This window comes from Danio aesculapii, chromosome 22 (assembly GCF_903798145.1).
Source record: "Danio aesculapii chromosome 22, fDanAes4.1, whole genome shotgun sequence".
NCBI classification, from domain to species: Eukaryota; Metazoa; Chordata; class Actinopteri; order Cypriniformes; family Danionidae; genus Danio; species Danio aesculapii.
The window spans coordinates 3,619,601-3,635,268 of NC_079456.1; the positions used below are offsets into that span (position 1 = coordinate 3,619,601).

At 34.3% G+C, this 15,668-nt stretch overlaps 2 protein-coding genes across 2 annotated transcripts in view; one reads left to right on the forward strand and one right to left on the reverse strand.

Moving 5' to 3' along the window:
• Positions 1-1,398, forward strand: part of cep19 (centrosomal protein 19) — an 11,084-nt gene extending 9,686 nt beyond the window's left edge. The window contains exon 3 of the mRNA XM_056447597.1: positions 1,309-1,398. The gene's annotated coding sequence lies outside the window, so the exon portion shown is untranslated. The remainder of the gene's footprint in view (positions 1-1,308) is intronic.
• ing5a (inhibitor of growth family, member 5a) overlaps positions 1-14,258 on the reverse strand; it is a 15,131-nt gene extending 873 nt beyond the window's left edge. Inside the window, exons 1-8 of the mRNA XM_056447596.1 lie at positions 14,157-14,258; positions 11,951-12,022; positions 8,988-9,154; positions 7,215-7,326; positions 5,524-5,626; positions 5,304-5,439; positions 4,410-4,471; positions 1-2,001 (exon numbers count right to left, since the gene is read on the reverse strand). The exon at positions 1-2,001 is cut by the window's left edge and continues 873 nt beyond it. Coding sequence (XP_056303571.1) covers positions 1,962-2,001; positions 4,410-4,471; positions 5,304-5,439; positions 5,524-5,626; positions 7,215-7,326; positions 8,988-9,154; positions 11,951-12,022; positions 14,157-14,193 — 729 coding nt within the window. The 5' untranslated portion in view covers positions 14,194-14,258 and the 3' untranslated portion in view covers positions 1-1,961. The remainder of the gene's footprint in view (positions 2,002-4,409; positions 4,472-5,303; positions 5,440-5,523; positions 5,627-7,214; positions 7,327-8,987; positions 9,155-11,950; positions 12,023-14,156) is intronic.
• Between the last annotated feature and the right edge of the window lie 1,410 nt (positions 14,259-15,668).

Consider the following 15,668-nt stretch of genomic DNA (forward strand, 5'->3'; position numbering starts at 1 on the left):
GTGTTACCACAGCAACTGTAGAATCACCACAACATAGGAAACTACAGAATTGAGTCATTTTTGTTTATATTACTTTAGTTGTTGTGTTTCCATAGCAACTGTAGAATCGCCACAACATAGGAAACTACAGTATTGGGTCATTTGTGTATATTACTGTAGATGTTTTGTTACCATAGCAACTGTAGAATAGCCACAACATGGGAAACTACAGGATTGGGTCATTTGCGTATATTACTGTAGATGTTTTGTTACCATAGCAACTGTAGAATAGCCACAACATAGGAAACTACAGTATTGGGTCATTTGTTTGCATTACTTTAGTTGTTGTGTTACAACAGCAACTGTAGAATCACCACAACACTGGAAACTACAGTATTGGGTCATTTGTTTGCATTACTTTAGTTGTTGTGTTACCATAGCAACTGTAGAATCACCACAACATAGGTAACTACAGAATTGGGTCATTTTTGTTTATATTACTGCAGTTGCTGTGTTTCCATAGCAACTGTAGAATCACCACTACATAGGAAACTACAGTATTGGGTCATTTGTTTGCATTACTTTAGTTGTTGTGTTACCACAGCAATTGTAGAATCACCACAACACTGGAAACTACAGTATTGGGTCATTTGTTTGTATTACTTTAAGTGTTGTGTTACCATAACAACTGTAGAAATCACCACAACAAAGGAAACTGCAGTACTGGGTCATTTGTGTATATTAATGTAGATTTTGCGTTACCATAGCAACTGTAGAATCACCACAACATAGGAAACTACAGTATTGGGTCATTTTTGTTTATATTATTGCAGTTGCTGTGTTTCCATAGCAACTGCAGAATAGCCACAACATAGGAAACTACAGTATTGGGTCATATGTTTGTATTACTTTAGTTGTTGTGTTACCACAGCAACTGTAGAATCACCACAACACTGGAAACTAAAGTATTGGGTCATTTGTTTGTATTACTTTAGTTTTTGTGTTACCATAGCAACTGTAGAATCACCACAACATAGGAAACTGCAGAATTGGGTCATTTTTGTTTATGTTACTGTACTGTTGTTTATGTACTATACTGTAGCGACTGTGGAATAATCAGATTAATTGAATTAAGGGTTGGAAACACTCTAGTAAATACCATAGTTGACCATAGTATTTTTTTTATCTGGAAAGAATAAGTATTTAAAATGTTTAGTTTTGAGGAACTCTTGAATTAAATGTTTTGAGTGACTCAAAATGTTGACTAGTTAAATGGATTGTTAATTGGTAGTCACAATAACAACATCAACACATTGTGTTTCTTTACAGACTTCTGGAACTGATGGCCTTCCACACAAAAAACGTTTCCTGTGAACAAAAACAAGGAATGACGCAGGATTCGATTGTCAAACTCAAATGGAAAAAAGCCTCAAACGATGCCATTTATACCCCACCATTTTAGGTAATTTTCTGCATTTACATAATTAGGAACAATAAAATATCTCGCGCTTTAAAAGTTTCGCTTTGCTCGAACAACAGGAAGAGTTCGAAAGCAAATCTAACAAAAGGAAAAGTAGTCGCATTACTTTAAGTGCAGCAAAATCGTCATCTCAAGAGATCCACGCTAAAACATTTCATGAGCACAAGAAGCACACAAGTGGATGCTTGAAGCTTTGTAAAAACGAAAATACATACTAATCAGTAAGTAAAAAGAAAAATATATATGTATATATGTCATATATAATATATTCTAAATTGCCTGAAAAAGACATTTGACGACACATCATGAAACAAATGGAAACATTTCAAGTACTTTGAAAAATAAAAACTTTGTTTTTCTTGCGACCCTCACGTATTTCATCATGGTCATATAAGGGAATATATATATTTATATATATATAATCCTATTTTACCACTTAGACAAAATACATATACATATATAGATATAGAAATGTAATCTCTCAATGTTACAAAGGTGCATCTCATTTCTTCTTTCGGTCCTGAGTGCATCGCGGACAAAACCTAGAAAATAAAAGAAGAAACGCTTAGGTTTAAAACGTCGATGTTGAAGATTCTGCATTTATCACAGGTGTCAGAGGGAATTTAAAGGGCCATGGAACAACCCCCCCCCCCCACCAGGCGGATGTTTTCACACCTCCAGTTTGAAAACAAAAAGTCAGGAAAGTGGGAGTGTCCAGCTCTGTTTAGGTGGGAGTGTCAGGGGAGGGAAAGAGCGAAGGTGCATAAAAATGGGAGTTTCCGTTTGGTCACGCGCTGATTTTCAGAGGCAAAACAAACACAGACGAAGAGGAGAAAGACAGTTACATGGATATCAGTAATCGAATAATTTCCCAAATGACTAATTTGTCGACTTTAACTGCAGTAATGGAATGTTTGTGGTATACGAAAAAATCCTTTTCTTAGTAACTTGGATGCACTGGGCAGGTAGCGTCAGAAAGCTGTGTATAGACTATCCTGACACAAAATGCTGCGAAAACCCTACACGATGGTAATAGTTTGATTGCGGTGTTTACGTGTTTACACTCGGAGAGCAGCATTTACAGCAGATCTTTCAGTCCACAATATTGTAGTGATGTTAATGTACTGTAAACTGAGTAACTAAATCATTTTGACTAAGGTCTGTCTTCAAAAAATGAAAGAGTACTGCTGACGATACCAACTAACTTTGCCTCTGAATAAACAAACAAAGACACTGATCGCTACCTACCAAATCTGTAGAGACAGGACAATCAACACCAACTGGAGCGGTGTCATTTTTAAAAGGAGACGAGCAGCAAATCGGGATTTCACCATTTCCAGATGAGAAAAGCTCTCGGGTAAAACATGTTCCTTAGACACGTATTTCTGTCACGTGCACTGTAATCCACACGTGAGTCCAGCTGCACTCTCATAGCGGGAAATGAAAACAAAACCTTTGTTGCAGCACATTTATAAACAAAACACAGATGACCTGTGTCTCCAAATTCTTGTTCTTCCACTTGCACAACATGGCATCTCTCTGCCGTCTGAACTCTGTAACAGGTACAAACAGTCTTCGAAGCTATCATGCATATTAACGAAGCTGCACATCATACACAATAGAGCGCGCTGATTGGTTTGAAGTCTTTCTCATGAATTAATGCTGCACACTCAGAGATGTCACGGTGTACTCGCAGGTACAGACAGCCAGTCTCTATGCTGGAATACACACAAGTATCTAATCGCTGTGACGCAGCTTCAAAAATTCATTTCAAACCGGAAGAACGAATTTGCTCGAAATAACGCAAAAACAACCAATTTTCACTTTTTACTGAGATATTTGTGTCCTAATAGTGTTTATAGCAGCGTGGAGCACATATATGACTGTCGGCAGCTCAAAACATGTGTTCTGGTGTTTCGTGACCCTTTAAAGACTTTTTAAAGGCACAATATGTATTTTCTCCACTAGATGGCGTGCGTTCTCAACAAACAAAGGCATAATGTGGAATCATGGGAGTTGTGGTCTTCATCGTCCTACTGGACACCTGCAGAAATCATTTTGGGCAGTAAAACAGCGCAGCTTTTGTTATGCCACAGTCCAGCAGTTCCAACTCGTGATCACATGAAGAAGCAGCGGCTCTGTCTTATCAGTCTAAACACATTTTAGGCTTCTGTTATAATGCTGCTCTGTGCACTTTATTAAAACACAACATTTTAAAGCCTCGCTGCTCTTTCCGTTTTCTAGAAAATCAAACTATTAAATCAAGTGTGTGAAGTAATTAACATGAACACACAAGCACATGCTCCAAACACTAGTTAAAACTGCTCATTTCTTTGGATTTGAACATTCTTTGACACAATTTGGGATGATGCAAGTACATAAGCTTAATATATAACACTGTTTTTTGGATATTTTAATTATAAAAATCATACATATTGTGCCTTGAACTCAACACTGCCATCCAAAGGTAAAGTGTACACACTACACATCTGTTCAAAACCAAATTAAAGGGATAGTTCACCCCAAAAATGAAAACTATGTCATCATTTACTTTCATTTCCATTTGTTTTTCCTACTATGGAAAACAATGCTTACAGGTTTCTATCTGCCTTCAAAATACTTTGTGTTCAACAGTGGAAGAAACTCAAAACTTTACAACCATTTGAGGTTGAATAAATACTGGGTATTTTTTCATTTTTGGGTGAACTGCCCCTTTAAGGTCTAAAATGGGTTTCAAGCCTCCTGGTTGAATTTTATCATGTTTCAGAGAAACAAAACCCACTAAGCTACCCACAACATGACAGACTGGCTGGTGTACAAACAAACTTTAATGGCTGTTTTCCGAGTTTTAGTGTTCATGTAGTCAACTTTGCCTTAGTAGGTAAGTAATGACTTTAAAATTCTAGACTTATCAAGAGCCAACAGAAACCATTTAAAAAGACAAACGTACCATTTCCCTTTGGGTTTTGTTGTCAGATCGACGCAGGCGAAGTGAAACCACTCAATGGGACACTGTTAAGAAAAGAACGTTTGTTAAATAAAAGCATCAAGGAAAAACCGAGAACAACAAACAGTTCACCCCACAATGTTAATTCAGTCTAAACATGAGTTTCTTTCTTCTGTTGAATGCAAAAGAAGATATTTTGAAGAATGTTGGAAACCAGTAGCCATTGACTTCTGTTTTTGCTCTTTTTTTTAGAAAAGGAATGTCATGATTACGAACACTGGCTAAAGATTAATGACCTATTTGTTTGTTTGTGTTTAACACCTTGGCAGCTTCTATGGCTGTTTTCATGGTGAGGGAAAAAGTATATCAGAGATGCAGATTATATAAAGATTTTACAATTAGTATTGTTACAACCAACACTATCTAACAAAACATTGTTACCAACGTTAAGGATAATTTCATGGAGTTTGTCTCTTGTATGTAGATGATTAATTATCTAATAAACTGTGATTGATATGAACATATACTGTATATGAAAGTACAGTTAATATATTTTAACATATGTGACGAGTATTCTGATATATGGAATATGTAGAAATACTTTAAGATAAATGTTGAATATTTGTGCACATATTACACATTTTTAAATATGTTCAATAAAACTCCCTGCAAAGCCATCGCAAATTTGAAAGTGAAAGTACATTTGAAAGTGAAAGTCAAAAAGCACTTGCATTGAAATCAGTACTTTTTGATTCATGTTAATGGAATTGCAGGAATCATCACACCTATTTAGAATATAGTTTCGTTTTGAACAGAAGAAAGAAACTCTACGATTTTGAAGTAAATGTGCATTTTTGAGTGAACTATCCCTCTATAAGCATCTGATTGCGCTCTTACATCCGGGTTGTCGCATCCAATCATTTCTCCGTATGACACTTGGTGACACAGGCAGTACGTAGGTTCATTGGGGTCGACAGGCATGTCTAAAACGTCTGACGGATGAACCGGTAAGATGGATTCTGGGAACTCAGGACTTTAGAAAACAAAGAAAACAAAGATTAAACATCACTTCAAAATATTTGTTGTCATCATTTTCTATGTGCTTTTTGACGCCAACCTGTTTTTCATTTTCTTTTTCCGCGGCGATTCGTCGTCTGAAGATTTCCGTCCTCTTCCTTTGGGACGCCGTTTCTCCTTCAGGTTTCCTCTGCCAGTGACCTCTGTGAAGAACAGTGTTTGGGTTTACTTTCTTCATGCATCATTAAAGTATAATGTACGGCTGCTCAAATATGGGTAAAAAGTCATACTCAATATTAAGATGGTGCCAAACAGGCATGGAGTATACACTAACCTGTGCATTATTCAAACACTAGATGGCACCAAACTGTTAAAAACGCAAAGCTGACAGAAACGAAAACAGCTGATGGAGTATACACTAACCTGTGCATTATTCAAACACTAGAGGGTGCCAAACTGTTAAAAACACAAAGCTGACAGTAACGAAAACAGATGGAGTATACACTAACCTGCGCAATATTCAGACACAAGATGGCGCCAAATAGTCAAAAATACAAAGCTGACATTAACGAAAACAGCTGATGGAGTATACACTAACCTATGCATTATTCAGACACAAGATGGCGGCAAACAGTCAAAAACGAAAACAGCTGATGGAGTATATGCTAACCTACGCATTATTCAGACACAAGTTGGCGGCAAACAATCAAAAACGCATATCTGACAGAAATGAAAACAGCTGATGGAGTATACACTAACCTACGCATTATTCAGACACAAGATGGCGCCAAACTTTTAAAAACACAAATTTGACTGAAACTAAAACAGCTGATGGAGTATACACTAACCTGTGCATTATTCAGACACAAGTTGGCAGCAAACAGTCAAAAACGCAAAGGTGACAGAAACGAAAACAGCTGATGGATTATACACTAACCTGTGCATTATTCAGACACAAGATGGCACCAAACTGTTAAAAACGCAAAGCTGACAGAAACGAAAACAGCTGATGGAGTATACACTAACCTACGCATTATTCACAAACTAGATGGCGCCAAATAGTCAAAAATACAAAGCTGACAGACACGAAAACAGCTGATGGAGTATATACTAACCTACGCATTATTCACAAACTAGATGGCGCCAAATAGTCAAAAATACAAAGCTGACAGACACGAAAACAGCTGATGGAGTATACACTAACCTACACATTATTCACAAACTAGATGGCGCCAAATAGTCAAAAATACAAAGCTGACAGACACGAAAACAGCTGATGGAGTATACACTAACCTACGCATTATTCACAAACTAGATGGCACCAAACTGTAAAAAACGCAAATCTGACTGAAATGAAAACAGCTGATGGAGTATACACTAACCTGGGCATTATTCACAAACTAGATGGCGACAAACTGTTAAAAACGCAAATCTGACTGAGATGAAAACAACTGATGGAGTATACACTAACCTGGGCATTATTCAGACACAAGATGGCACCAAACTGTTAAAAACGCAAAGGTGACAGAAACTAAACCGGTTAAATGGCGTATACACACACCTATGTTTTATTCATTCACTAGATGGCGCTAAAAAACATATTTAGATGTAAGTATATAAACGTGAACGTATTCTGTATTGGAAGTTCCCGTCTGTGTTATTTAGTGGTTGTTATCTGGGAAAACCATACCTTGGAATGTCAACTGACCAATCAGAAGCAAGTATTCCAGACAGCCGTATATGTTAATGTTATGTATTGTGCAATATATAATGTAAAGTCTAATGTCTTACTCTTGTGCGTTCTGCTGTCTGGACTCTCGTAGCCGCTAACATCCAGCTTCTCCTTCAGCTCGTTCTCAAAGCGAGCCAGATCAGCATCCAGTCTTCTGATGTGCTTGTCCACCTAGTTATTTTAAATAAAAATATAAGCAGATCTTTAATAAAATCTGTAGAAATGGAGATTTTGTAATGAACACAAAAAGAAAACCGGATCAATTCTGCTCCACGATTTTAGAAAACCTTTTATTTATGAATGAAATTTAATTAGCATAATTTCTGACAAGGCGACGCAGTGGCGCAGTAGGTAGTGCTGTCGCCTCACAGCAAGAAGGTCGCTGGTTTGAGCCTTGGCTGGGTCAGTTGGCATTTCTGTGTGGAAGTTTGCATGTTCTCCCTGCGTTCGCGTGGGTTTCCTCCCGTTTCCCCCACAGATCAAAGACATGCGGTACAGGTGAATTGGACAGGCTGAATTGTCCGTAGTGTATGAGTGTGAATGAATGAGTGTGTGGATGTTTCCCAGAGATGGGTTGCGGCTGGAAGGGCATCCGCTGCGTAAAAACTTGCTGGATAAGTTGGCGGTTCATTCCGCTGTGGCGACCCCAGATTAATAAAGGGACTAAGCCCAAAAGAAAACGAATAAATGAATACATTTCTGACAAATCGTTCAGAAACTTGTATTCACAGTGTTTTACATTTCAACTTTAAAGGCAAATTAGACTCCTTGCATTTAAATATCTTTATAATATAAATTCATTCTTTTTTTTTGGGCTTAGTCTCTTTATTAATCCAGGGTCGCCACAGCGGAATGAACCGCCAACTTATCCAGCACGTTTTTACGCAGCGGATGCCTTTCCAGCCGCAACCCATCTCTGGAAAACACCCACACACTCATACACTACGGACAATTCAGTCTAACCAATTCACCTGTACCGCATGTCTTTGGACTGTGGGGGAAACCGGATCACCCAGAGGAAACCCACGCGAACACAGGGAGAACATGCAAACTCCACACAGAAATGCCAACTGACCCAGCCGAGGCTCGAACCAGCGACCTTCTTGCTGTGAGGCGACAGCACTACCTAGTGCCACAGCGTCGCCTATATTATAAATATTATATATAAAAACTACTGTTCGTACTTTAATAAATGTATATTAATTTAAATATTTCACATTTTAAAAACACACATCCATTTATTTATATTTCTTTATATGACTACATATGAGCAATTTCAGCGTTATGAACGTGGCAAAACATAAACTCACAGGGCAAGTCTATGTTAAAGTTATTATGGAAATCTGTTTATATTTTCCAAAGCATCTAACCACAGAGTTATGGGATCAGAAACATATCAATCTGTAAACATCTTTTATATTTTAAATGAGGAAAATGAACATGCCTTATGGATGTGACCAAAAAGGTATGAAAGTTTACAGTATACAAAATACTTTGTAGAAATTCTGTCAATTAAACTGCACAACCCAAAAGAAACATTAATTATCAAAAGCATAAGTGTTGGCTCGCTATAGAACAAGCATGACTGACTTTTATTTTATTTTGCAGTTATGAGGGAAAAGCTTGATTATGAACGTGACCTCTTTGTTATAGTAGTGAAATTGCCACTTGTGTGACTTTGGTAAATCAAATATAAGTTTGAAAACACTGACAGACATTTTTGAGTATTTTTAAAGTACTGTAAAATACAAGCTTTTTTTAATGGCAAGGTTGAGATTTGTATGGAATTGCTCTTAAGTGTTTCAGAAGTTTTTTCTAGATCCAGCACTGACCATCTCGTATGTCTGCATGGCGAGCTGCACTTTATCGTCACTGTACTCTTTGCATTTGCTGAAGCCGTTCTGAATCTTCTGCAGATGCTCCACTCTCTGATCCGGGGCCAAATTGCGCACGTTAGCGATGTATTCCTCCGCCAGTTTATCGATTTCACATTTCTTCTCTGTAAAAAGGACGATAAACAAAGACAAACAATTCCTAAAATCTACAACATTATTGATCAAATAAGGTATCCCAGTGATGGAAGGGCATCAGCTACGTAAAACATATGCTGGATGAGTTGGCGGTTCATTCCGCTGTGGCCACCTCAGATTAATAAAGTGACTAAGCCAAAAAGAAAATGAATGAAAGATAAATAATTAGATATATCATTTCAGTCCATGCTAGTGATCAAAATATATAATTAATTAGACCTATTAATGTATTAATATATTATATATGTTAAATTGGTTTGGTTAAGCCTGCTAAATGACTAAATGTAAAAATATTTAAAATATGAGGAGAATCAATGAATTGTGAACAATCAATATATGTTGTCATGATCAAAATATATGATTTTTTATTATTTAAATATATAATTTTAATATAAATATATATTAATGACAAAATATATTTCTTATTTACAATAATTATAATCATTTAATATTATTTGATAGTAAGTAAAATAATATTAATAATCTGAATGCATCATTAATATCAATATTATTATAATAGCAATATTTATTCAATATATAATGTGAGCCTTTTATTCCAGTATTAATATTATGATACAATATGATCATGTATGCAATTTACAACATGCCTGGAATATAAAATACATGCAATGTGAAATATTTTAATTGAATATTAATCATTTGAATGCATAATTAAATGCATTTTTATGTACAATGGTTCATGATCAGATACATAAATATAAAAATATAGAAATTAGAGGTGTGAACCTACACTGGTCTCACGGTTCGGTTACGATTATCATGCCATCGATTCGGTTCAATTCGGTAACTCAGTGCATTGACGATGCTTTCCATACACAATTTGATATTCGATTTCACAGGCGCTGTTCACTGATGAGTGACACTGATAAACTGCAGCGGCGCAGTGTTGCCAGATTGGGCCGTTTTTGGATAGGCATTTCGGCAGGTTTTGGATAGTTTTTAGGCTGGAATCAGTCAGCTACATCTGGCAACACTGCAGCGGCGATCACAGTTGATCCATAATAGACGCGGTGGAAAAAAACTCACGCGCTCGTGTCTGTATCCAGAAGTATAACAGCCAAGAGAAGAGGAAAAGTCACACAGCTAGTCAAATGGACCACAGTGAGAGAGAGAAATGGAGTTGACTTTCATTCTTTCAATCGCAGTGAAATAGGGGCTTCTGCTGTTCAGTGTCAGTGAAAGACTGTCCAGCAAACACACACGCAGTGAAATTGTGCAGTTTCTGTGTTTAAGTAGTTGTAGCGTTGTAAATACTCGCTTCCCTCGCCATAGCTACAGCAACACAGCGCATATGAGATAAATGACATCAGTATATAATAACGGGTTATGATTATTACTGAACCGATAACGAATTGTTCGCATCTGCCTCGCGGTGCACCGAAGAAACAATTAATTTTGACACCCCTAATATAAATATATATATATATTTAAAAAATAATATATATATATATATATATATATATATATATATATATGTATGTATATATATATATATATATGTATATATATATATATATATATATATATATATATATATATATATATATATATATATATATATATATATTTATATATATGTATATATATATATATATATATATATATATATATATATATATATATATATATATATATATATATGTATATATATATATATATATAAATATAAATTTAGATGCATGTAATTCAGTAAATAACATAAGTCATCAAATCTAAAATTAATTACAATGAGTTTTTTAAATTCTGCATAATATTTTAATATCTCGTCTAATATTTGAATCGAATATTAAGTGAAACTTCAATATTAATCATTTAAACAGCATTTTAATTGCAGAATGACCCACATTAATAATCAAATATATAATAATTACAGGATCTTTTTTATTGTGTTTTTGACAATTCACGAAAATGACCAAAAGTGTTTACCAAAATGTATTAAATATCAATAACAAAAGACTTACATATATACATATATATATATATATATATATATATATATATATAGAGAGAGAGAGAGAGAGAGAGAGAGAGAGAGAGTTGAAGTCAGAATTATTAGCCCCCCTTGAATTTTTTTTCTTTTTAAAATTTTGACTAGAATAAAAGCAGTTTTTAATCATTTTAAGGTAATATTATTAGCCCCTTTAAGCTAATTTTTCTGATAGTCTACAGAACAAACCATCATTTTACAATAACTTGCCTAATTACCCTAACCTGCCTAGTTAACCTAATTACCCTAGTTAAGCCTTTAAATGTCACTTTAAGCTGTATAGAAGTGTCTTGAAGAATATCTAGTTAAATATTATTTACTGTCATCATGACAAAGATAAAATAAATCAGTTATTAGAGATGAGTTATTAAAACTATTATGATTAGAAATGTGTTGAAGAAATCTGCTCTCCGTGAAACAGAAATTGGGCATTAAAATAAACAAGGGTTAATAATTCTGACTTCAACTGTATATATATATGCCATAGAAAATATATGTAATTCAGTAAACAATATCAGTCATCAAATTAATTACAACCCTAATAATATTTTTATATCTTGTCAGATATTTGAATCAAATATTAAGTTAAACATGAATATAAAAAAATTCAAATGCATTATTTAAATAGCAGGACAGACCACAGTAATAATCAAATATATAAATATCTAATAATTATAGCTTGTAAAAAACAGTGCTTTTAAAAACCCCTGCTGACTGGCCAGTAGTATCCCCTAGATAATGCGCAGTGGAGACTTACCTTCGGCTCTGTTGTCTAGCTCCCGCATCAGGGTGAAGTTTCTCTGCAGCTCACAGGGCAGATTTTCAATACCTGAGATCAGAAAAGCAGACGGCATTCAGTCAGTAATCAAATTACAAAATCCAGTACAGGTAATTAGAGTAAACTACAGCTACTTTTTGATTGATTACATTACATGTTATTGGAGTATGACTAAAACGCTGTAACATTTTTTTTTATTTCAAGAAAAGCAAAGAAGGTCAAGGTGCTCCAGGATTGGACAGCCCAGTCACCAGACATGAACATTATTGAGCATGTCTGGGGTAAGATGAAGGAGGCATTGAAGATAAATCCACATAATCTTGATGAACTCTGGGAGTCCTGCAGGAACGCTTTCTTTGCCATTCCAGATGACTTTATTAATCAGTGATTTGAGTCATTGCAGAGATGTATGGATGCAGTCCTCCAAGCTCATGATGGAGTCAGACACAATATTCATTCTGTTTCTACTGCAGCATGACCACATATTCTATACTGGACATTGTTGAAGGTTTATTGACAAGACTTTTCACTAAGCAAAGTCAGACCGCACTGTCCTAATGAAATCATTCAAAATCAAGACATGATCATATTTTATTGTGGTAAAATAAGCGTCATCTAGAGGCCGTTACCACTCATAAAAGCCACTTCTAATACCAAATGATCAACTAGAAGTCAAGTTATTATTTTCTGTTCCTAAAACTCAGGTAGTGTCAGGTAGTGTATAAAGAATACAGTAAAAGAGAATAGTTATTTTAAACAATATCCACATTGAGTAAACAAGAAGAAGAGCAAAACGAAAAAAAATAAATACATAAAAAAATATTGCAATAAAAAAAATATTAAAAAGTGCAGTAAAATAAATCTATTAAATAAATAAAATAAAATTCAGGTAGCATGAAAGATCTCATCATATTTTTTTCCAAAAAAGAAGCACATTTCATATTATCCACTAATCTGAATTAATTAATTAAATGTTCAATTTCACATTAAAAAGTCTATAAGAGGTGTTTTTTTAAGAAACCTCTGTTTGTGAACATAAAATTACCCAGCAAGTATAATAAAGTTCACAGTATTTTCTAACGACTTGTTTTGGTTTTCAAAATAACAAACAACATCCTTAAGGTGCAAATTATAATTCATATTAACCTTGACAAAGCAATATAAACTCAAATCTTTCCAAAACACTGATAATATATTACATGAAAAAACAAGTGACAAATTTCTGCACACTCGGTTTTTACAAAAGGAGCAAATATCAGTAACATCCCAATATTTAGACAAGAGTGCATTACAGGTGTAAATATCGTGCCATTTTTAAAGTGCACCTCTTTTATTTTATTAAGAATACAAAATTGTTATGTTAACAGTTATTTTGTCGACCGTTCCTCACATAAATTATGACGTCACAACCTCCCGTAAAGATAAGTAGTGTGTTTATCAGCGGTTTTTAACGCCTACAGTCTCAAATATAATGTAGGTTGTTTTCATAACAATACGTCGTGATAATTAATCTGTTTTAGCTTTTTAAAATTCTACTTTACTATCTTATTAAACACGAAAGTCCGAATGTGCAAATATAAAACCAACGTCACCTCAATAACATACCACTACTTAAAAATATGCGACATCAAGGCACAAAATTTATCTAAAAGTAGTCGGATTATCTCCTAAACGTGTAATCTAAAATAATATTACCTAATACTCATTTTGTCACGTATTTTGAAATCAAATCATAAGTAATCTGCTGTTTACATACAAAAGCAAAGTTCTAGACTCAGTTCTCGGTTTATTTGAGGACAGAAAACACACATTTACTGTACAAATACTGGATTAAATACGCATATCCTTTACGTTTACATTTACAAAGTCTCGTTCACGACGTAAACATGGGTTTGTTTACGTAGCATGTTGTTAGCATGCTGGCTAACTACTTTCTGTCACGTATTTACGTATTTTCATGATGGATGTATATATGGTGACTTTAACAGCAAAATAAAATGATAAGATAGATGTATCTTTAAATATATATCAGAAATTATGCTTTATACGCTGCCGTCTTATTAGCTCGCTAATGCTAATTTGACATTAGCCACCAAAACAACATCCTCCGTCGATTAAAAACCCTCATTCCGTCTGAAAGACAGCCGAAATCCACTGTAAGTGTGTCGAAATGATTTCTACTCACTGTCGAGATAATGTTCGAGGTAAATCGCCGTCGCCATGTGTAAAATCTTCACTCGTTTCCAGTGTGTTTTTCTCCTCTCGTCCGCGTGAGCTGGAACAACATTGGCATGTCATGAATAGTTAATGAGGCAACTCTCTTCTAGACGCTGATAGGCGGTGGATTTGAATGCCGTGGTCTGATTGGATGGCAGCGGGGCTTGGCTCATTAGTGTTATTTTGATGTCATGCTCGATAGATAGATAGATAGATAGATAGATAGATAGATAGATAGATAGATAGATAGATAGATAGATAGATAGATAGATAGATAGATAGATAGATAGATAGATAGATAGATAGATAGATAGATAGATAGATAGATAGATAGATAGATAGATAGATAGATAGATACATACATACATACATACATACATACATACATACATACATACATACATACATACATACATACATACATACATACATACATACATACATACATACATACATACATACATACATACATAGATAGATACATACATACATACATACATACATACATACATACATACATACATACATAGATACATAGATACATACATACATACATACATACATACATACATAGATACATAGATACATACATACATACATACATACATACATACATACATACATACATACATCCATCCATACACACACACACACACACACACACACACACACACACACACACACACACACACACACATACATACATACATACATACATACATACATACATACATACATACATACATAGATAGATACATACATACATACATACATACATACATACATACATACATACTACATTCATAAATGTAAATTTTCAAATTGTAAGCCAGTATGTATAGCATTTATACAAGAGATTAAAAATGATTTACAATTCCAGATTCACTTAACAAGAAAGAACTCAAATACTCAATTTGCACAACCTTTAATATGTATAATCTATAAAATCTCTAAACTGCTATTATCATATTATTTTCCCCTTTTCACTCTTAATTTCTTCTCTGTTATATATCTATCCTCAGATCAGATGACCTGTTGATATCTCTTTAATTTTGGTTTGATTTCTGTTGTTTTTTTCCCCGATTGTTTATCTTTTTTTCATTCATTATTGGCACCATTGTAAATAATCTGATGATTGTTATTGTAAATAATGTGTACCAAATGTATAATTCTGTTGTACAATAAATGTTAGATAGATAGATAGATAGATAGATAGATAGATAGATAGATAGATAGATAGATAGATAGATAGATAGATAGATAGATAGATAGATAGATAGATAGATAGATAGATAGATAGATAGTCAACATTTGAAATAGATCAAAACCTTTCTTCCAAGTTGTCCCAAAACTATTTAACAACACCAATACATTTTTAGGATAAATAAATAAATGTTTACTAATGTATATATAACTTCTGATCAAATAAACATATGCATTTATTTTTAACAGCGCAATTTGATATAGAAATAATAAATAC